Source organism: Macrobrachium nipponense, chromosome 9, assembly GCF_015104395.2.
Source record: "Macrobrachium nipponense isolate FS-2020 chromosome 9, ASM1510439v2, whole genome shotgun sequence".
NCBI classification, from domain to species: domain Eukaryota; kingdom Metazoa; phylum Arthropoda; class Malacostraca; order Decapoda; family Palaemonidae; genus Macrobrachium; species Macrobrachium nipponense.
In genome coordinates, this window is record NC_061110.1 from 26,323,210 (window position 1) to 26,348,476 (window position 25,267).

The following is a 25,267-nucleotide window of genomic DNA, read 5'->3' on the forward strand; positions in this document are numbered from 1 at the left end:
AGGACGTGTTTGTAAACAGGGCATCCATCAAGAGGCAATAAAGGCTCCGGAGAGAGAGAGAGAGAGAGAGAGAAGAGAGAGAGAGAGAGAGGAGAGAGAGAGAGAGAGAGAGACCGCACAAAGGTACCTCTGTTTTGGGGATCCACTATCCTTTTACCCATCTTCCCGATAACGCTTGCAATAGCTGCCAGGCGTACGATAAGGGGCTCTTCAGGACAAAGGGAAAGCCTCAGTGGAAACTCTCATCTTTTTGTTTTGTTTTTGTTTCGATAATAAGCGTAATACATTTTCAATAAAAAGGGCCATATTCACTTGAAATAATTTGAAACAGCCCCCAATTCATCGCACAAAAGCCTACCTTCTTGGCTATTGCACGGGTATCAGCGAGGATCTCCAGATGCCCTGCCTTCTTGAAAAGAAACCGTAAGAAGAAGGAGACGGCACCTAGACAAAGTGCCTGTAATTCTTGTCTGTTCGAGGTCATAGTTGCGCGCGAGTGTGTGGTTGTGAGAGTGTCAATTGTCGCTTGTATCACAATTTCTAACTGGAAAACAGTACGTTCGTTTAATCTGATATTACGTTAGTTAACGGTGTTTGATGGAAGAAAAACATTGAAGTGATACGAAAAACCAAGGATTTATGGTTCTCTACCCAAAAACAATACCGGGCCTTTGTGATTCCTGCCAAACTTATCGTGAATTTTGTTGAACATGCGGACACCGTCGACCGGAATGAATTTGTAAGTAGATGCTCAGTTAAACGTGACTTTTATCTTTATGTTATTTTAAGGAACATATTAAGTGAAAATGATTTTAATAGCAATTAAAAAAATTATTTACCACGGAATTTCATTGTTTCACTGATTTCCGCGTGTTATCATCAAGTACGTTTTGTCTCCCTCTGACGCGGAAGTAACAAAATACTTTATGTTGTATTTTATAAATAATTTATTCTTTTTTCCATTACGTTCAGTTATTGGGGCCGATTTCTGAAAATGTGATGCTTCATCATTTAAGGCCAACAACAGCAAATCGATCGATTCTTTATCTACGGTTTGCAAGGACCGTGATTTTACCTCGGCTTGCAACCTATCACGATCCAGTTGCGAGTGTGGATTAGAGTTAAATGGGATCAATGCAAGTGCAAGAGGCTGGCCGCATTGTCCCTAAAAACTTCCTTGGAACTAGGAGGCTCTTCCGTTCTAGCGCCAACCTCTCTGTGAAGTGACAGAAGTGTTTGGTGGATAAATAACAATAATAATAATTGTTATTATTATCATCATCATCCAGAAACGATGGAAATAAACGCGCACACACATGCATATATATAATATATATATATACTATCATATATATATATATATATATATATATATATATATATATATATATATATATAATCATACCAAAAATCAAATGTAATTGTAACCAAAAATAGCCACAATTTGAGAAATTTTAAGAGGATACTGCGGCTGTTTATAATTACACATTGTCTATATATATATATATATATATATATATATATATATATATATATATATAAATATATATATTACATGAATATTAAAGACGTCACAAAATTTCAAACCGAATAGTCATATTCTCGCCATCCACGGGACCTTTGAGGAAATACAATCACACAAATATATTTACGCTTATATCCACACCCGAAAGTAGCTGCTAAGTACGTAGAAACACATACAAATATATATACATACATATATATATACATACATGCATGTGTGTATATATATATATATATATATTAATATATATATATATATATATATATATATATATATATTACATGAATATTAAAAAGACGTCCACAAAATTTTCAAGCGAAATAGTCATATTCCCCATCCACGGGACCTTTGAGGAAATACAATCACACAAATATATATATATGTATATATATATATATATATATATATATATATATATATATATATATATATATATATATATGTATATATACAAGTAATATATATTATATATATATATATATATATATAATATATATATATATATATATATATATATATATATATATATATAAAAGGCACAAAAGTAAGGGTATATGCAAGCAAAGTGCGTGTGACCTCTTTGCTTTCGTAACTTTGAAGCACTGGGAAAATTTTGCTAGGCTAATCCCTGGGACATCTCAGCGTCGCGCGTCCACCAGTGTTTTGTCTTGGGTAGAGCAATTACGATTAGCTTCGGTCGGGTAGGATAGAGACACTGTGGTGTTTTCGTGGTTATTAAGCTCTCTCTGGGGGACCAGAGGGATCAGTTTCTTTAACATGACGGAGTCAAAGACTAAATAGAAGCAATTACTTGAGGCGCTCGTACCAAGTTATTTGGAAATTGCGTTGGATTGTTTATTCACGTGTTCTTCGGAAAAAGACCAATTTATTTATTAGCAAAAATTGTTTTTATTAACTTTTTAGCTATGAATACAGCACCTTAATTTATCGACGGTCTGCATTCACTCTTACATCAGGATATATTCGCTATCACACACGTATCAGCTTACATTCACATGAGCGGGCAAATGCCAGAATTAAGCTCTGGAGAATACACAAGGATATACACGAAATCAGGAATATATCAGAGGTCCTAAGTACACAAGGCCGCCACACACATATATAAGCACAAAGAGAAACATACACATACACACACACAAACACACTTTCACGTGAACAAGCATTTGTTTACCAGAATGCCTAAGCGCAATATTTCAGAGTCTTTTAAAGTAATTGTTTTATCACAGGCCTTCTACGTAATTCTCAAGTATTGCGTTAGACTTTCCCATTCGCATTGTTTCCAGGTACCTTCCTTTTCATTTTTTCGGGCATGGGCACGGTGGCAGACGTGACAGAATGGACCACCCCAACAAACTCCTCGAAGGAATGATTTAAAGGGAAATACTGGGGAGGTTATGGAATGGTAACTATACTCGGTTTTTTTTCATCTGTCCATCCGCCTGTGGTGTTTTTGTATGGTAACACTGCGTCCCGGGCTTTAGATAGTTACATTCAGCTTACATTCAACAATAATAACAATATCCTATTTCGAATATTAACGGTGTAATTCGCATACAGTAAATATTAAAACACTTTTCAGTTGCAAATGTACACCCAGATATCCTTTTATTTACCTAAAACTTACACATAGCGTAACTATTTAAAGCCCAGGACGCAGTGTTACCATACAAAAACACCACAGGCGGATGGACAGATGGAAAAAAACAGAGTATAAGCTTGTTACCAACGGAATTACTTTAGGGTTATATCTGCCTTTCAAGATGAATTTCTTACCTTTGTCGACTATAAATAAAAAACTGGTAACATTCATCTGAATAGTTAAGAATGATATAAAGCAATAAAGGAAAGGAATAACACTGATTACGAATAAGATGAAAAAGAAGTTGCCAAAGCGATCATCAAAAGAAAACAACAATTCGGTTATTTACTACATACTGTTGACTTTCATTTATTCGATACTATTAATGAATAAAAAATTTGTATCAACAGTGCAGATGAAAAAGTTCTCACTTCAAGCCGGACAAGGAGGCTATAGAATATTTACTTCATATAACAGATTGGCTTCCTTGTTAAAAATGTTTATACGTGAAAAAAAAAATTACACTAAAGGTCCACTGAGCTGTTGGCTAATGAACTGAAGAAAACCAGAAAATATTGCAAGGAAACACTATTCAGCCAGAGACGAAGGAAGCCAAAAGAGAGGTTTTACCGTCATTTAATGTATAAAATTTACACTTAATTTCATTAACATTTCAATATCCTTATGCATTGTTTTATACCTTATGGCTATATATGAGGAAATGAAATAGTGAAATAAATCAATATTTTGCAATTATTATATTTTTTCAAAGATTGGAAAACATTTAGTCTTACATTACCACCACCCTTAAACAAAATCAAATGCTAAATTCTTCAGAATACCAAATTATTCGGATTTAATTCATATACCAAATGTTGAGGTAATTGGCGAAAGAGATACAAATCAGTTAATTTAAAAAAAACTGGCAAACACGAACACATCTAAAACACGATTTACAAGACTGTAGTGCAAGTCATGGGTGTAGAATGTAGAACTTAAAAAGACTTCTCGCATAAAAGTGAGGCACCAGAATTAGTATATAGATCCTGAGTAGAGCTACTTCATCGTTCAACATAAGCCTGTTTTTTTTTTTTTTTTTTTTTTTTTTTTTTTTTTTTTTTTTTTTTTGAAGTGGAAAGAGGGCGGAATTTAAAAAACCTTTTCCGCACAGAATAAAGAAGTTTCGTTTCAGATTTTTGTTGTTGTTGCTAGTATTGGAAATCTTTTAACGCCGCATTTCTCCCAGCCTATAAATAGGTCTTGGCGCCTATTCTAATATTGCGAGTTCTGAAAATGGTTCTCTCTCTCTCTGCTCTCTCTCTCTCTCTCTCTCTCTCTCTCTCTCTCTCTCTTCCCCGTTTTACACCTGCACAGGGTGTTCTTTTGACATAAACTAGGATATGCAATGAAAAGGGTATTTTTCTAATTATGATAAGAACTTGGTACCTCATCTTACACAACCAGTTATCTCTCTCTCTCTCTTTCCCTAATATTTACATACATAAATACTACATACATACATACATACTATACATACAACACTACATATATATATATATATATATATAAAATATATTAATATATATGTATATTTATATAATAATATATATATATATTTATTATATATATATTGTATATTAATATAATATAATATATATATATTATATATATAATACTATATGAGCGTGTGTGTCCATGTTTTATGTTTTTGCGTGTACATATAAATCTATTCTCCCGTCTTTCTATATCTATCCTTGTATTTTGATATGAATTTCACAAGCGAACATAAACACAAAGCTTAGTCAGAAGACGAAAATACCCGTAACAAGACCTAGTGTTAATGTGTTGCTTTCCCTCTCGTTCTGTCTTTATTTTCCTATCTGCCTGTCTCTCGCCATTTGCCTTTGTTTAGAATAAAAGCAAATTCCTGCTGCGGCCAACCAGTTTCTGTAATGCAAATGCCATCCATTTATAAAAAAAAAAAAAGTAACGCATACATGCAAACACACATTTACGCACTCAAGCGCATTTATTTGTCATCGGGCTCTCTAGCGTTCTGACACCTCTTCAGAGTCAAGTGAGAAAACGAATGCGCTTGTTCAGACTTCTCTTGTTAATCCCCACTTCACTTGACAGCAACTTGAGACACCGTAAGCTCTAATGCACATGAACACTCACAAATACTCATGCACACAATATATATATATATATATATATAATATATATATATATATATATATATATATATATCTATATATATATATATATATATATATATATATATATATATATATATATATATATATATATGTCTGATCACATCACCGTGATTCATGTATATGCATTAAGCTACAGATATCCTTTAATATCTAATTCGCTCTACCTCAGAATTAATATTTTTCATATATGTTAACTGAAGGGGAATTTGTAATTGATAACAACTTCGTCGGCTCCCGGGCGCGAACCTAGGAACCAAGAAACCAGGACGTACAGTGAAGCGCCTTTAATCACTCAGCTATATATCTTATACGCTGGTCAATTTTGCCACGTATATTTGTAGCTCTAATAGAAACAATGACCTATCAACTTCTTGACTTGTTCGCTCATTTTCTGCCTTACTAATAACTATAAATAAGAGCTCATTTATGCGGAAGGAAACAAAGAAGCTTTCACATTCAGTGGTAACATACAAAACGACGCACACGGGCCCTGCGTATCCTCTCTAAAAACTTACGTTCGTGGGTTCGAATCTAGCCTCAGTGTGAAGTTTCTTCGTCGTTGCAACTGTGTCTACTTGTCTACCTATCTGTCCATCTGTTTATTTAAATATGTAAATTTTTTTTCTTTTTTGCATTTAGCATAAAATCATCCGATGAAACTGCTGTATCTTGTGCTTAAAAACTTGTATTAAATTTTGTTTTTAAGTATTTATAAATAAATATAAACAAGTAAATAAACATACATATAAAATACATATATATAAGTATATATTATATACACACACATTTATATATATATGTATATATATATATATATATCTTATTATATATATATATATATATATATATATATATATATATATAATAGTACTTTATTCTCAAGGGTATGTTACTGCTTGAACATTGTAAATGCAAAGGACAAGAGGATTGGCAGTCAAAGAAAGAGGAGGAGAGAAAGGAACTAGAAGGGAGAAGAAGGGAGGGGTCAAGGAAAGGGAGGAGGAGGGGGCAGTCACGGAGAGAGAAAGAGTCCAAAAGAGGATGAGGAACAACTAAAAGGGAGAGCAAAGAGGGGATAAGTAAAGATGAAGAGGGGGAAAGGAAAGAGGACGCATAACGAAGAAAGGCGAGGGACAAAGGAAAAGAGTAAGAGGGGGGAGGGGCATGGAATGTACCTCCTACTCCTTCTCCTCCTCCCGCTCTCACTCCCTATTGCTTCGCCTACTCATCTTTAGTGTCCTTCTATGAAAATTTGGTGCGCGGTGTTTTCGATTGCCAAGCCTCAATTATGAACGTTTTAAAAGTCATTCATTGATATGGTGTTGGGCAAGACTTCTCTTCCTGTTGTTGGTGTACTAATTTTACGAAATGTCGCTTTTAAGACGCGAGAAACTGCACACGTACCAGACGCGTACGCCATACAGAGATACAAACGTAAGATCTGCAATTTTAAAATTCGATTTCAATAAATGTATTCAAATATAAATAAAGAAATATCGGCAAGAATGTCTATCCTGGTTTTAGGAGATTAGAGCTTGGTTATAAAATACTGACCGTTCAACGAAAGTGAAATCATGTTATATAATTGTTATATTCATATGCAACAGATAAAGAAATTCATCATAAAACGCGTATACTTTGGTTTGGAACCTAAAAGGTTTCGGGTATATATATAAAAATTATGTTGTTTGGGGGGGGGGGGAGGATTAATTATATATATATATGTATATATATATATATATATATATATATATATATATATTATATATATATATATATATATATATATATATAAAATATATATATATATATATAAATATATATATATATATATAGATAAATATTATATATATATATATATATAATATATATATATATATTATCTATATTTATATATAATATATATATATATATATTCATATATATTATATATATATATTATATTATATATAATATCGGTATATGATATATATCATATATATATATATATATATATATATATATATATAATATATATATATACTATATATATATATATATATATATATATATATATATATATAATATATATATATTTTTATATATATATATATATATATATATATATATATTTATCTTCATATGTGTATATAGGATCTAGTATTATCTATATATAAATATATATATATATAATATATCATTATATATATTCTATTATATATATATATAAAAATTTCATGATTCAAACCAGTAATTTATTGCACATCCAAGCCTGCGTCCATTATACACTTATGTTTATGCATTCAGTGTTTGTTACTTGCTTTAAAAGCATCTTGCATTCTAATTCAGTCTTTGTTACATGTTTCTTAAACATAGTTTTGGACTTTTAAAAAATAATTACCAGGACCTTGCTTATTTGCTAGAAATTTAATTACAAATTTTCCTAAAAGTAGCAATAAGTCAAGAGTTATTGTTTGGTGGAGACATTCTCAAGAAGTGGTTTTATATAAATAACGAACAAACTTTCCAAAAATAATTATTATATCAACAGCCTAGCATGTGGTGTCAAGTTTTCTCTCAGAGTAAAATAAATTCGTGGTGCAGTCTTGAATACTTCTTCCAATATTGATGTCATGCAACGTCTAAGATATTTCTCTCTCTCTCTCTCTCTCTCTCTCTCTCTCTCTCTCTCTCAGTTTCATGCTGTGTTAATAACACTCCAAGGTTTTGCTCTAAAATTATAAGGATTGGGATGCGAAGCACAATGACCAAGGCACAATTGAACCAAGCGAATTAATACCACATTTTCTGGCGGCGCGTCAGACCGAGGACTTGAATCTCATTCCACTGACTTTGCATCTGATGTGAGGAATATATTCGCACGACGCAGACACCCGGATGAGGATGCAGGCAAGGCACCTGGCCATCATAAGGGAGATTCGCCGTGACAGTGACACTTCAAGTGACAGCAGAGCATTTTTCTTGGAATGCTTCCGTGGTAACTCGACTTCAAAAGCGTTGCAGTCGTCATTTGTCTCGGAAACTGAAACATTGTGGATATTTTTATTTTCAAGAAATGGAGATTTTGAATTAAGGAATACTCAAAGTGCATAGAGAGGAGAAATAACTGAGATGTGACTTTAATCCTGAAGAAAATGAATGGACGAATTAATGAACAGACTGCATAATCTAACTGGTTCGAGTGAACTGGAGAGAAGACCCTCGAAATTCAGGATAGATGGAGTGACACACAGCAAGACTGCGCGAGTAACATGGAGGTGAACGGTACATTGTAAGTAAGAACGACTTGGCCTTGATGAGGTTCTTGTGTAGAAGTATGACGTCACACCATGACCTAGGAAGTTAGGAATATTTTAAACAGGAGCTTCATTTATTACTCCTGCGGGCGGATGCTGAATATAACAGTCATGTAGCACGTTTTTTTCTTAAGGATTCTTCTCGGGGAAAAGACTTTCGAACAAGTATACAAATGCATCTAAGTATGAAAAAGCTCTGTAATTAAAAGTTATTGTCTTATACAGTTCAGATTGACCTAAAAGATTTTATAACGTACTAATTAAACAGATGAAAGTCTTGTTGTTGGTGAAGCTGATTTTACGATGTGGTTAGAAAATTAACTAGGTATGCTTTCTATCACAGGTTTGTTATTTCTATATTCGAGATGCTATAATCACGTTTCAAATCCGAGAACAAAATCGCCTCCTGAAATTTAAGTTAAGCTAATTTGTATCAAGATCTGGATTTCAAATAATATATCGTTCGATCTAATATGTTAGATTCTGCAGAAAGGAAGGCGATGCTCCAAATAAGAAAGTGGTAATTTGGGTGAAATATTCAGTTTCAAAGTCAAAGGAGAAAAAAAATATCAATGATATAAGTTGAACTATGTAGTTAGTAAGGGAAAACAATAATTTTTCATGCTTTAGAAAGTTAAAAGAGGGAGTTGGAGTGGCTGGACAGCAAGACTGATAAAATGAAAGTGAAATGGAGGTAAGATGGAGGCTAAAAAGTGACAGTAGCTAGGAGCCGAAGAGACGCTGCAAATAGACAATCCTTAGAAATACCTACAGTTCACCACATAAGGTGCACTGATGGCATTATCTCGGCCCTCATAAAGTGGTCTAAATTGTGAATAGTTTAATTATTTACTAATCAGCATTTGGAGAGAGAGAGAGAGAGAGACGAGAGAGAGAGAGAGACGAGAGAGAGAGAGAGAGGAGAGAGAGAGTTGGCGGGGGGTGGGGGGGGGGGTGGGGTGGCGGTTTAGGGTGGACGCATGTCAAGTGATTTATTATGTATATATGTGAATATGCTTTAAGATACCAACCAATGGAACCTATGTTTGAGAGACTGTTAATCTTTTCGGTCAACCCTAACCTGCTTAACGACAAGAACTTACGATTACAGATTCCTGACTATTCTTTGAGATATAAAAACACAGATCATTACACAAACTTCCTTTCGAACAAAATTTAATCTCGAAAGTAATCATACACACTTACTGTAAACAAATACACTGCTTAAAATACGACTGCACTCTCTCACTGCGGAATCTCATTAAACATTACAACAAATAAATATTCTTACTTTGAATAATGATCCCATTCTAATGAACTAGTCTACCTCTCTCTGGCCGGAAGGCTACTTAGGGATCATTTTTAAATGCTCCCATTCATCACAGCATCAGAGTTTACACTCATTTCTTCACCATTTCTCTTTACTCTCATATATCTCTAGACTCTATCACGAAGCGTTCAATTCTGGATTCAGTGTGAAGGTTTTATTTCAGGTTATTGGGAAATGACTTTACACCTCTTAGTCACTACCTCTTTCACCTTCATTACATTTTATTATCATTCATCTATCTCTATTCGTAATCTTATTCTTCCCATTCCATATATCTCATAACCTTGGTAACAGTTTACGAAACGATCTAAATATATTTTGGTAACGGGATATATATTCCATATTCTTTGAACTAACCTAACCTAACCCAACCTAGGGGCATGGCCAAAAAAATAAAATAAATAAATAAATAAAAAAATAAAAAAACGGGTCTTGTGCAATACTAGTAAACATCTCGGGCATTTGCTAACGGAATACTTGCATATGATTCCGATTATTTGCCTAAAAATGATTTTATCACTACCCAAGTCTCGTTCGAGGAAACTGTCATAGACAGCCCGGAACACTAAGTAATGATTAATTCAGTAACAGATGCTCTAACATGAACAGCGAAAAACCAACAGCATACGCTATGTAAATGCAGTCACCACTTCGGCCCCAACATAAGGATATGCAGTACAAGTCATACTGGGGATAACTATCTGATTGACTTAGCTTCATCAACATACACCATACAAGCATCATTGAAGACTCGATTAATCCTAGTTATTTTTTCCTTTCTTTTTTGAGAGTCAAAAGTTTGTTGTTCACTGAGTCAAAATGTAGGTGGTACATCATTCATTAATGGTGATAATCACAAACACAATGTTTCATGATAAATAAACACAAATCTATTTTTTTACCCACACAAATACGACACACACGCACGCGCGCACACACACACACACACACACACACACACACACATATATATATATATATATATATGATATATATATTCATATATACTATAATATATATAATGTATATATATATATATATATATATATATATATATATATATATATATATTCCACATAAATAATAGAAACTAGTATCATCAATACCCTCTTGCCCACATGCTATCAAATATCTTATTGGCCAAGTTACAAGTGGGAGGAAAACAATAATCTGAATGCTTAATTATCATAGCCTGGAGCGCAGCGGAAATGAACGGGATCTATAGAGATGAATATGAGACGACAACACCAAAGATAATTAAGAAATGTGAAAGCGTTAATGAGCAACAGCAATCTCCCTTCAGTTTAATTTTCTAAAGACCAAGAAAAAGTCGCTCTTGTCGAGGGCCAAGATTATTGACTCGCAGTATACTTCGAATTAATGGTCTCCTTCTTCAGACCACTAGACCAGATTGCTCCTTCACATCCAAACCTTTGGAATATATATTAACCGAAAAAAATAAATGAGGTTCTTAGAAGCCGCTTCCTTCATCTGCTCATAATTAGTTTTCAGGCGCCTACCTAAAAGACTTTTTAATTAGCCGTATGATCACCATTCAAAAACCTGCTCTAAAAATACACACACACACACACACAAAGTTTTTTTTTTTTTTTTAAACAAGCAACAAAAGATTTTTATAAAAGCTGCTTTTATGTCTTATCTGTTCAATGTATTATTGTCTATAGTGGTAATTGAAAATAATGATAATGTAGAAGTAATGACGTAACTCTTGCCAGGCAGTAGAGGAAATATATTACGCACTAAAATGATAATCTCTCTCAAACTGATAAATAATGATTAAGAAGGTCAACGACTCCTCACACTCAACTCTTTTAATCTGATTCGAGTCTAATTCTGTTAACAGAAGAACTCTACATCTCTCTCTCTCTCTCTCTCTCTCTCTCTCTCTCTCTCTCTCTCTCTCTCTCTCTCTCTCTCTCTTTGTGGTGGAAACGTTAATGAGGATTGAGGCCACTACCCTGTCAAGATGAAGATCACTTAAAGCTTTTGGCTAAACGTATAATTAAGGGAAAATGAACGAAGAATTTAATAAGAAAAACGAAGTGAACATCCAAGAAAAGCTAAAACGGTACAAATATAATGGTATAAGACTTCTGTGCACAGCTGTTAATGTTAGGGTATCTCAAAGAGCGACGGTGAATTTCTTACGTAAGAAGTGCACTATCACAAAAGTCTTATTATTTTAGAAAACGTATGAGACACACAGGAGCACAGACATTTGCGCGCATACACCAGTTTCGTAGGCGCTTTTCATGAGCATAATGAAATGTTAAGTGTGGCGCAATGCTCGGACTTCAGATATTTATTCCAATGCGACTCGAATCGATGATCCCCATTTTTGGAATTCTTTTTTTATGGTCTATTTTATTCATGTGTTTCCTCTTGTCTTTCTCATTACCTTCTTTGGCGAAGGTAATAAGAAAATATATCTAATAGAGGGGATCCTCATGATTAGCAGAAAGCCGTTAAATATTGAGTCAGGCAGAAGGGACCTTCTGGAGGTAGAATTACTAAATTTATATATATCAAAAAGAAAAAAAAAAAAAAAAAAAAAAAAAAAAAAAAAAAAAAAAAAAAACATCGAACCATAACAGTAGATTTTGGAAACCAAATTCGATAAAAATATCAGCAGAGAAAGTCTGGGTCTCGATAACTATCTGTTCTGTTCGATCACAACACGAGTTCGTCCACCATTCGCACACACGTGGAGCAGATAACGATCAAAGTTGACACCGGGAAACCATATAATCCTTCTACCTGTAATGTAATCTCTCTCTACTTCTCACAGACTAGTAGGCTAATCACTTAGTCATTCTACGTAATGTGAGAAGTTAATCACTTAACAAATCTATGAAGTGTGTGAAATGTTTGGAGCAAAATAGCATCATAAAATTTTCATTACTTGCAACAGTATCCGATACAAGTCCTTCTACCAAGTCTTCATTCTTTGGACCTACCAAGTCTCCATTCTTTTCTGTATAGTTAGTTCCCCTAAACAACTCCTTTGACTTTCCTCTGTTTTGTTCCTCGCAAAATAATTTCCTCCTCAAGGAAAGACTCCCTATTGTCCTTCGGCATTCAGTGAAGGTATTTTATTGGGAAAAATTTCTTTCACTGCTGTTTATACTCCTTTTGTTTCTTTTAGCTTTCTGTAAAAGAAAACTACTGTGCCGGTTTGTCTGTCCGTACACATATTTTTCTGTCCACCCTCAGATCTTGAAAACTACTGTGGGTAGAGGGCCGAAAATTAGTACGTCGATCATCCACCCTCCAATCATCAAACATACCAAATTGCAGCCCTCTAGCCTTAGTTGTTTTAATTTTATTTAAGGTTAAAGTTAGCCATAATCGTGCGTCTAGGATTTATAGGACAGGCCACCACCGGGCAGTGATTAAGTTTTAAGGGCCACGGCTCATACAGCATCATACAGAAACCAACGTACAGACAACTCGATTGCGCCGAAAAAACTAGGGGGCCATTTTTTTTTACTTGTTTCACCTAGACCTCAAAAACCGCCACAGTTAGGGGTCTCTGATCTCCACAGTCTTTGTCAGGATGTAAATTTTAATCACGTTCTGAGGACGAGGCACAATTTTGGAAGGGTGTTGACTGGTGAAGATTCAATTCGCTTTGCTCCTAAAATTTCCCGGAATCCTGCTCATCTGTTATCTCAGTCACCTTCCATTATTTCGTCGACAAAAGAGATGTTTATTGCAATTACTACCTCAAAAAGTGTTTGCTATGCCATATGCTAAAATGATTCAACCGACGTTTAACTGTTGTTCTACTGGAGTCGAATAAAATATCTGTCCATTAGAGATGAAATTAGTATTATTTATTATGATAATATATTTTTTTATCATTCCATCCTAGTCCCTGAAATTCTTATATCTCAAATGACCTTTTCCCGAGGATTTTCTTGTCATCGCAATTACAAATATTACTGTAAACCCAATCTCTGAGGATCAACAGTACTTATCCCGGGGAATGGAATGGAAGACATACTATGTGCAGCGTTACTCTAAGGGAAATCATCAGATGTTCGTTGCCGAAGCAGAAACCACTGTATTGTGGAACCCTTGACAACAACCGACTTGACGTTTGCTGCTCTCAAGGAATAAAAAGCATGATTCACTGTGTATACAAGAAGCGTGATTAAGCTCTTATTCGTCATATATGAGCTGGGGAGTAACGCTTGTTAAAACAGCCATTAATTTCAATTCTGTCCCATAATTCACTCGTGATGAGAACGTGATTTATGTTCGTGCTAACTGAAGTACAATTCGGTATTTACAGAAATGAATTTAGTTTATTCTAATATACTTATGAAGAACTTAATTTAATTTAAAGGGAATTTTAATTGGTGCTGAATAATTCATCAGCGTGGGAACTGGCAGTTTTCTATTTTAAGAAACAAATTTATTACTTAGATAAGAAGACTATACCAGAGAAATTTCTTATGATAACCAAAAACCGCATGAGCGAAAAAAATGATCGCACTGAGTGTTTTAGTATCTTTAAAAGATTTACTTTGGTTATCGCTGAAATTTGAAAAAAAAAGATAAATAAACAAACAAATTCGTTCAGCGCTATAATGAAAGTTCACGATAATTAAATCTGAGTTTGCTTCTTTTACCGCGAGTTCTGACAGCAGCGGAGTTTCTTAATATATAAAAAAAACAATCGGTTTCTAAGGAACACTAGTCTACATGTAGACTACAGTTGTCTATATAAATCTTACAATATTACTGACAGGAAAGAGACCTCTCTATGTTATCCAAAATAACGATTACTACAGCAACATACCAATGCCTGTAATAATAATAATAATAATAATAATAATAATAATAGGAATGGAAAGGAATATGGAATTTAGGCCAAAGGCCAAGCACTGGGACCTATTAGGTTATCCAGCGCTGAAAGGAAAATTTGAGAGCAGAAAGGTTTGAGAGGAGTAACAGGAAGAAAACCTCGCTGAATGAAACAAGTTTTAGGAGAGGGTGAATTGCAAGACGGAAGAGAGAATATGAATGGAGGTACAGCAAAAGGAATGAAGGTGGTTGGAGCTAGGGACCGAAGAGACGCTGCAAAGAACCTTAAGTAATAATAATAATAATAAACAAAACAGAACTTCTGAGCTGATGTCACGATCAAAAACAAAGCTCTGATATCGTCTTAACTGTGAGGCCTGGCGTCTTTTTCGTTTCAGGAATTGGGAAAATAAACAGAGATCGCTCATTCTGGCAAATGCGTGGCTGTCTTTCTTTTATCCTAAAAAAAAAAAAAAAAACAAAAAAAAAAAAAAAAAAAAAAAAAAAGAGCCCGTGTTGATTACAAATGTAATGATCTTATCACTTATCAGGTTTCTCCCGTATACGATGGATGGCCAGAGATTTTGTAAATCGAGTTATATATACATACATACATATATATATATATATATATATATATATATATATATATATATATATATATATATATATATATATAATATATATATTATATATATATATATATATATATATATATATATATATATATATGCAGAAGCCAGGTACTATGTCGTACCTCTAAGTAAATGGGGATACAATCCACAATAAAGTAAAATCCTTTTGTAGTTTAAAATATATATTTCTTGTACAGTTGATGGTCGATAGCTTTAATCCTGTATAAGAAATATATATTTTAAAGTACAAGAGGATTTTACTTCATTGTGGATTGTATCCCCATATATATATATAATATATATATATATATATATATATATATATATATATATAATACACTTAAGAAAGGAAACGCTATAGCTCTCTGCTACGATGGTGAGTATATGCCTATTCCAGACATAGCAAATTGCATCTAAATAACAGATACATTATGTATGAGCCGAAATACAATTGTTATCTTCATCGTCGCCTCGTAATTTAGATTAACCTCGCCTCAACGCATCGTGCGTGATTTCAAATCTCACCACTGAAGAATTTTGGGGTTTCTTTATTTCTTCTTCATTTGAACACTGAAGGCATTATAGTGGCAAATGTGTCGACAAAGTGTGATGAATTTTTTAAGGTGGTTCACTTAGGTTTGTGGAAAGTGTGTAAAAGTTTGAACTTTTGGGAAGAAGGTTGAGAAGTGACCACGAACGAAGTATCAGAAGAGCGCTGGAAGTGTAAAAGTGAAAAGGCGTTCTAGATAGGCGTTATTATCTAGGAAGTGAAGGAATTTGTTCATGGCTAAGTTGAAAGGGTTCGGTATATATATATTTCAGGCTACGCCCACTACAGTAAGACTTGTCATCAACACGCCGGCAACTTCTCACATACGCACAGCAAACAGGCTGAATACAAGCCAACGACATTTTGGTAGTCCTAACCAGTGCTGCATACGATTACCCAATATTTCCTAAAGGTTCGTTCTTCACTTTCACTCCTTGACTTCTTTTCAACACGTCTGTGATATGTAAGCAATGTTGCCAACATAAGTTGATATATATATATGTATACTAACAGCCGTTGTTGTTTTGTTTTGGAGTCAGCCGTATTAGGGAAAGTAACCTTTAGCCAATAATATATATGTATATATGGAAACAAATCTGATAGCTTCCCAACTTAGGGTTTTTTTTTTTTTTTTTTTTTACAGTCGCCTCTTACATCATAAAAAGTATTGCTGTCACGCTTCCTAGGAAGGCAATCTAATATTACAGGTTTCAAGAACTAAGTAACATTCTTACTTAGTTCCAAACTTTCATCGACAAAAAGACCAATTACTTTCAGAGGCGTTATATTTGGAATCAGCAAAACAAAAGAATGGAAGTGACCGGCTCTTAGCGAAATTAGTTTTCGAAGAAAAGTCTAATTCCCCACTTAATAACCATCAAAGACTATTCGAAATCCATATTCATTGGTTTTCTAAGAAAATCACACGGGAAAATGAACACGGAAGTAATGACGCGCGATAAATCCTAATGAGGAAAAGCCCCCCCATCTTGGTGGCGCTCAGCATATTCTTTTATTAATTAGAATATGGTGATACATATTTGGTGACATTTCTCTCTCTCTCTCTCTCTCTCTCTCTCTCTCTCTCTCTCTCTCTCTCTCTCTCTCTCTCATATAAAAAAGAGAGTAATAGTAATGCAGAAGATAAGAGGCAATTCGAAAAGCTATTAGATATGCTACTAGAAAACAACATTCAACAAATAAATCACCTGCCAACAAGAAAGGAAAATAATTTAGACCTAGTATTTGTGAATGAGGTGAATTATGTTAAAGAAATAATAGTTTATAATGTGAGTATTTCAGACCATAATGTCATAGAATTAACAGTCCATTCCAAAGCAAGTGAAAACAGAGATAAGCAAGAAATGAAAAATTGGGAAGGATATGGAAAATACAAATTCTACAGTAAAAATATAAAATGGTCAGAAATAAATGAAAAATTAAACAAAGATTGGGATAACATTTTCGTAAGTGATGACATAAGTGTAAATACGGAGATACTATATAAAACATTAGAGAAAATAGTGGAAAAATATATACCGAAGAAGAAAAGTAAACATCAGTCATGCATACCAAGAGACAGAAGGATCTTGTTCCAGAAAATCAGAAAGTGGAAAAAGGTCTTGCAAAAGAAAAAAATGCATGGAAAGTTATAGAACTAAAAAGTAAGATAGAAAATGCAGAACAAAAGATTATACAATCAAAAGAAAATGAAAAACAGGAATTGGAAGAAAAAATCCTAGTAAATATCAAGCAAAACCCCAAACTATTATACTCGTACGCGAAAAAGATGAAAAAAGAAGAATAGAAATAGGCCCTCTAAGAATTGAAGGGAGATTAACGAATGAAAAAAAGGAAATATGCAACATATTGGCAGAATGATATAAGAGAGAATTCACCCCTAGAATTGATAATGAAGATAATGATACAGAAGTAAGGGACGAAAATAGTGAATATTTAGCTGACATAGATAATGAAGCTGACATTGTGCAGGCTATTAATGAAATTAAAAATGGAGCTGCTGGAGATCCTGGTGGTGTTCCTGGTATTTTGTTAAAGAAAGTAGTTCATTCTATCGCAAAGCCACTTGCAATATTATTAAGACAAAGTGTAGATACAGGCAAGATTTATGATGAGCACAAATTAGCATATATTACCCCTACTTTCAAAAGTGGATCAAGACTAGAGGCAAGTAATTATAGGCCGGTGAGTCTAACATCACATATTATGAAAGTGTATGAAAGGGTAATGAAGAAAAATAATATGAAATATTTAATAAAAAATAATTTGTTTAATATAGGACAACATGGTTTCGTACCCGGAAAAAGTACACAAACCCAACTGTTAGTCCACCGTGAGAACATATACAAAAATATGAAAAGCGGAAATGAAACAAATATGGTTTATCTTGACTTTGCAAAAGCTTTTGACAAGGTAGACCATAATACATTAGCGAAGAAAATTAGAAAACACAATATCGTGGATAAAGTAGGAAGATGTTCAAAAGAATTTTTACACAACAGAAAACAGATAGTTATTGCAAACGATGAGAAATCGGATGAAGCTAAGGTAATATCCGGTGTGCCACAAGGTACGGTGTTAGCTGCAATACTGTTTGTTATTATGACTGCAGACATAGACAGTAATGTTAAGGACTCTGTAGTGAGTAGTTTCGCCGATGACACAAGAGTAAGTAGAGAAATTACTTGTGATGAAGATAGGAAGGCGCTACAAAGAGACCTTAACAAAGTATATGATTGGGCAGAGGTAAATAGGATGGTATTTAACTCTGATAAATTTGAATCAATAAATTATGGAGACAGAGAAGGAAAGCTATATGCATATAGGGGACCTAATAATGAGACAATCACAAATAAGGAAGCAGTTAAAGACCTTGGTGTGATGATGAATAGGAACATGTTATGCAATGATCAAATAGCAATTCTATTGGCAAAATGTAAAGCAAAAATGGGAATGTTGTTATGGCACTTCAAAACAAGAAAAGCTGAACACATGATTATGCTTTATAAAACATATGTCCGTAGTCCACTTGAATATTGCAATATGATATGGTACCCACACTATCAAAAGGATATTGCACAAATAGAGAGTGTACAAAGGTCCTTTACAGCTAGAATAGAAGAAGTTAAGGACCTTGACTACTGGGAAAAACTACAATCATTCAAATTATATAGTCTAGAAAGGAGAAGAGAACGCTACATGATAATTCAGGCATGGAAACAGATAGAAGAAATTGCCGAAAACATCATGGAGCTAAAAATATCAGAAAGAGCAAGCAGAGGTAGATTAATAGTGCCCAAAACTATACCAGGAAAAATAAGGAAAGCACACAGAACATTAATCCACTACGCACCAGCATCGATAATGCAGCGTCTATTCAATGCATTGCCAGCTCATCTGAGGAATATATCAGGAGTGAGCATAGATGTATTTAAGAATAAGCTCGACAAATATCTCAGCTGCATCCCAGACCATCCAAGACTGGAAGATGCAAAATATACCGGAAGATGTAGTAGAAACCCTCTAGTAGACTTAGAGGTGCCTCACACTGGGGACCTGGGGCAACCCGAACAAGATGTAAGGTCTGTAAGGTAAGCTCTCTCTCTCTCTCTCTCTCTCTTTGCAATTCTGCAATTCTGGAGGCTGCCAGTACAGGCTAATAAAACAAGATGTGAAAGACTTCTCCGCTAAATATTTTTCTGATCAACTGACTAATAATACGTTTTGTCCAGTCTCTCGAGATACTTCAATTATTTAAAAAAAAATTGTAAGATTGTGTCTTGAAATATATATATATATATATATATATATATATATATATATATATATATAATATATATATACATATATATACATATATAAACGTATATATATACACACACACACACACACATATATATATATATATATATATATATATATATATATATCTATATATATATATATGTGTGTATATATGTATATATATATATATATATATATATATATATATATATATATATATATATATATATATATATATATATATATATATATATATATATCTATATATATATATATATATATATATATATATATATATATATATATATATATATATATATATATATATACGTTTGTATTTTGTAACTCGACATCCGAATTCACATAAGGGATGGCCTCGACGAGGTAGACACCAACCCAAGAGGTATGGATCCATGGGGTAAATCTCTCTCTCTCTCTCTCATTTATATGCCAAAATGAGACTCTTTATTGCACAGGATATATGAATTCCTTTGGTACGTTCATGACGATATTCAAAGTTCCAGTATGACAACAACAAAATGGACTTAAGATTATGTTCTACAAAAAAGTTCACAAATAAACTCCACAACCATTGATCTGTTGTTACTTTGCTGAGTTGTCGATTTCAGTGGATCACTGAACCCAGAGGGCTATCAAACCAAGGCATTCTCTTACACAGGTAAAAAGGCGTGAGAAGGCATCCAGCTTACTCGGAGCGTGTGCTAAAATCTAGTTATCAACCGGAGCACCATAGGCCTGCAGGTGCATCGGGGCGACTATTGGCCTTCAGCGTTTGCCCTGAATACAGGTTTTATAGTCCCATACCTACATCCCGGAAACTACTCATTAGCAGGAACTTTCCTTTAATCAAAGTTGGGATTTTTGTCATGTAGCAGATGTGAGCTTCGTTTCTATTATTGGCGAGACTTTACTATATGAGCAGTCAACATACTATTTGTATGTATGTATGTAAGAATACATGTTTGTATAAAGGCCCACAAAGAAATTATAAATAAACCTAGGGTGGAAAGAATATGTATACTTATGAATGTTTTTGTCACTTGCAATATGTATACTTATGAATGTTTTTGTCACTTGTAATATTGTATATATGTATGCGTGCATAAAGCCCAACAATGAAATTGTACATGAGTCTAAAGTGGGAAACGACATGAGTCATTATGAAAGATCAAGAGTTTCATTTTCTCATCGCAGGGTTGTTTGGCTTTTGCTGGGGAGTCTCCTGTGGCTGCGTAGAACCAACGCGACTTCTAAACTGCTCCACTCGGGCTCAGAAGCCCGTCAGTATGCTGAACAGTCATACCCTCAAGCATATTCCAAAGACGACGAGTCCTACGAAGCCCATGTTGAGACGGATCCTACATCACAGAGTGGTGGGTTTTTTCTCGATGACTTCGAGGCTGTCACCAGGTAAGGGTCTCTCATGAAAACAGTGTTTTTTTTGTTTAGTTTTTTTGCATAGCACATCTTCCTTTCCATTAACATTTGACAAACACACACACACACACACACACACACACACATATATATATATATATATATATATATCCAACTAGGTGTGCCTCGGAATTACGAACTGGATAATAAATGGCATTTGTAGATTAATGTTTCTGCATAGTGCCTCGGAATTACGAACTGGATAATAAATGGCATTTGTAGATTAATGTTTCTGCATAAAAAACGTCATGGATATAAATGTATATATATATATATAATATTATATATATATATATATATATATATATATATATATATATATATATATATATATATATATATAACTGAATCACGAAAGTTTGGAACGTGATAAATCCATAAATAAAGGTATAAGCCATGAAGGAAAAATAAATATATATATATATATACACACACACACACACACACACACATATATATATATATATATATATATATATATATATATATATATATATATATATATATATATATATATATATATAATATATGTTACGGCCTCTGAGAGAGGTCCGCTTCAGGTTCGATATGAAATACAAAAAAAGAAGAAAAATTCAACTCCAACAGTTGAAACTGGGGATACGAATATAGAAAAAAACACTAACACAACAAAGGTTTATTTACAAGCTTACTAACAAAGGTAAATGCAGAATGGTATCTCCTATTTACATAAAAAGACAGAATCTTACACTGCATGAACTGGGGGAACAGCGAGGTAATTCAAATACTTGCTGGCAGAGTTAGTGACTCGAAGCGATGACTTCTCAAAAGGAGAATGGCGATTGCTCACACCCTCTTGACTCCGTATTGCAGAAAATAAAGTCTACTCTCGTTACTTGAAAGTCAGGAACTCCCCAAAACCTCTAGCAGGACATTTTCTTCTCTGAAGTCTGCGCAACGTCGAGATAACTCTGTCGTCCACTCCTGAAGATGACTAGACCAGTATCCAACCAACTCTCGAGCAACTTTTCTTCTGATCCTTCGTCGGTTCCTTTTTTCTCTTATCTCTCTCGGATGATCTCTGGTGCTGCTGATCTCTCACTGATAATCTGATCTGTGGCTCTTACTGAGGATATCTCTCTGTGACTAACTGGTGATCTCTCTTTTATGATCTCTGCTGCTGATGCTACGACCGTCGTATTTATACGGCACTCTGGGGGCGGAGCCTATGGCGAACATCACAGGCTCCCGAGATTACTAGAACTTCTTAGAAGACTCTCGACGGAATATTGCATCATATTTCGCTACATCCCTCGCGACACTTTGGCGCGTGTTGCGCTCCACAACACGCTGACGATTCCAGAACAACCGCGAAAAAAAGGCGCCTCCAACACGGGTGCGAAAGCCTCCTTGCTGCCGAACTTCTCGAAAATGCATTTTCTTTTCCTTTAACTTCCTTTGCTATGAAGCAATTACCATCACACGCCCCCCCAAAAGAGAAAAAAAAAATGAAATCAACTGATTTTATATTTTTCAAAAGAGAAACAAGAATTAAACAGCAGGGAACAATTCTGCATAAAGCTTTAATCCAGTCAAACACACTCTTCTCCACTCACACACTCACTTGTGCGATAACAGAAAACGGTTATATTAGGCTACCCATTCTGAAAACTCTACAGAGGCTATCTGCTATAACATTATCCTTCTCTCTTACTTTTTCCGTTTTCTGAACTTTGCTCAAAACTTTGAAAGACTAAGACACCTCTTTCATCTTTCTCAAAACTAATTTCTCTTTCTGGAACACAATTACCAATTCTGAAGCAAATTTACATTCATTTCCTTTGCTCTACTCTTACTCACATTAATTCTATGATATATATTTCCCCTCTCCTCTAACACTGAAAAAGGACCTTCAAACTCATAAGGTAAAAAGGGACTTTCTCTCGAGACTAGTACTAAAACTTTATCTCTTACACACAAACTTCTCTTGTTTGCTCTAAGATCATGTTTCCCTTTAATTTCCCCTTGACTTCCTCTCGCGTTTTCTTTCGCTAAGTGCCAAGCGCTTCCGTTCTCCTCCGCTAGCTGCCAAACATCTCTTAAATTGTTTTTATAATACTCTAGATTAGTTATGCAATCATCTCTACCCTTACTTATAGGCAAAGGTCCAAGTCCGAACATATTTATAAATACATTCTCAAAAGATTTGCCTACCGAAGGGTTATTCCACAATGGAACTCTGGGAATTACTTGAATCGGTTTCCCGGCAATTTGATATTCATGACAGCTTAAAACATACCTCTTTACATCATTTTTCATTTTAGGCCAAAAGCACGCACTACTAATACACTTGAAAGTTTTATTTACTCCCAAATGTCCTTGCTCATCATGTGCTAACTTCAAAACTAGCTCATGAAGCTTCCTAGGAACCACTAATTGTTCTGTGACTTCCCCTTTACTACCTGACTTAGGACGTACATTAACGACACAAAACTTCGTCCTTTAAACAAAAAGTTTCCTTACACACATCATCGAGATCATCATCCAGCTCACACTCGAAAATTCGGGTTAGTGTCTCATCCTCTCTCTGCAACTTGACTAGCTCATCCTTATCCAAAATGTTAGAGCCTAATTCATCACCGTAACTAGTACTAGATACTGGTACATTTACTACGTTACTCTCGACAGCTACGCCTTCCGTTTGGCTATCACTGTCAACATCGATAGAGTCCGGTCTCTCAGCCACACTCATGCCAAGATCAACCTCGCCACCTCTATCACACTCGTTCAAATCCACGAACTTACTCACGTTCGAATCCACGAACTTATTCACGTTCGAATCCACGAACTTACTCACGTTCGAATCCACGAACTCACTCTTGTTTGAATCCACGAACTTACTCACGTTCGAATCCACGAACTTATGTTCGAATCCACGAACTCACTCTCATTCGAATCCACGAACAAATTATGACCATAGTCTACGTCTGTATCTAAACCCAACCTAGTTACTACCATTTCAGGCACTGGAATATTCCTCACAACAGGATTCACATTCTTGGATAAAGCTAAGTCATTACCGACAATAATGTCAACGCCTTCAACGGGCAAACTGTCAACTACTGCAAGTTTCACTTCTCCTGACACTACTTGACTTTTTAAATTCAACTTCAACCAAGGACAAAGAACACAAGTGTTAGGAAATCCACCTAACATGACTTTCTCTTCCATATTGATTTCTGCCCTGTTCGGCACACTCTCTTCCCTAATCAGTGAGACAGCAGCTCCTGTGTCGAGCTCGAAGCAAGACTACTTCTCTCGAATCTACTCCTCCAAGCGAGGAAACTACGCCTTCTGACAGAAATTCACCAAAAATTTTCCTAGTTTCTCTCATCACATCATTCCTACTTGATGAAAGGTTAACTAGAGACACTGGTTTTCTTACCGTCCTTCTTTTCCACTGCACAATTTCTCGCGAAATGCCCTTTCCCATTACATCGGATACAAGTTAATTCTGAGCCACTAGATGCCACTTTACTCTTACAAACCTTAGACGTATGACCAGGTTTTCCGCATGTATAACAGGAATAGTCACTTTTACTCGCATTGCTGTTACTAGGACTGAAACCTTTACTGCTTTGTACTCTACCAGACGAAGGATCATTTCATTTCTTACTAACACTCAAATTATGAGTTAGACTATATTCGTCAGCTAGCCTAGTTGCTCCTGCAAAAGATACTTCTCGCCTATCCTCTATATAAAGTTTAATCTCAGGGGATACGTTATCTTTGAAGTTTTCTAACAACACTAAGTTCTTCAAACTATCAAAATCCTCAACCTTAGCAGAAGTTAACCAATCAAAAAACAGCCTTTCTAACTTCTTACCGTATTCTACATACGTAGTATTTTCATCCTTTCTCAAATTTCTAAATTTCTTACGGTATGCCTCCGGTACTAACCTGTACGCGCTAAGAACGGTTTCTTTCACGATATCGTAATTATCACATTACTCCTTAGACATGCAACTATACACAGTA

At 34.6% G+C, this 25,267-nt stretch overlaps 1 protein-coding gene across 2 annotated transcripts in view; it reads left to right on the plus strand.

Moving 5' to 3' along the window:
* The first annotated feature begins 233 nt into the window (after nt 1–233).
* Nucleotides 234–25,267, plus strand: part of LOC135218425 (uncharacterized) — a 60,848-nt gene continuing 35,814 nt past the window's right edge. The window contains exons 1-2 of one of the 2 annotated variants that reach the window (XM_064254732.1): nt 234–739; nt 21,008–21,223. In XM_064254732.1, the coding sequence (XP_064110802.1) occupies nt 711–739; nt 21,008–21,223 (245 nt within the window). In that variant the 5' untranslated portion in view covers nt 234–710. Of the gene's footprint in view, nt 740–8,234; nt 8,616–21,007; nt 21,224–25,267 lie in introns of those variants that run through there. The other variant, XM_064254733.1, reaches the window with a different exon arrangement.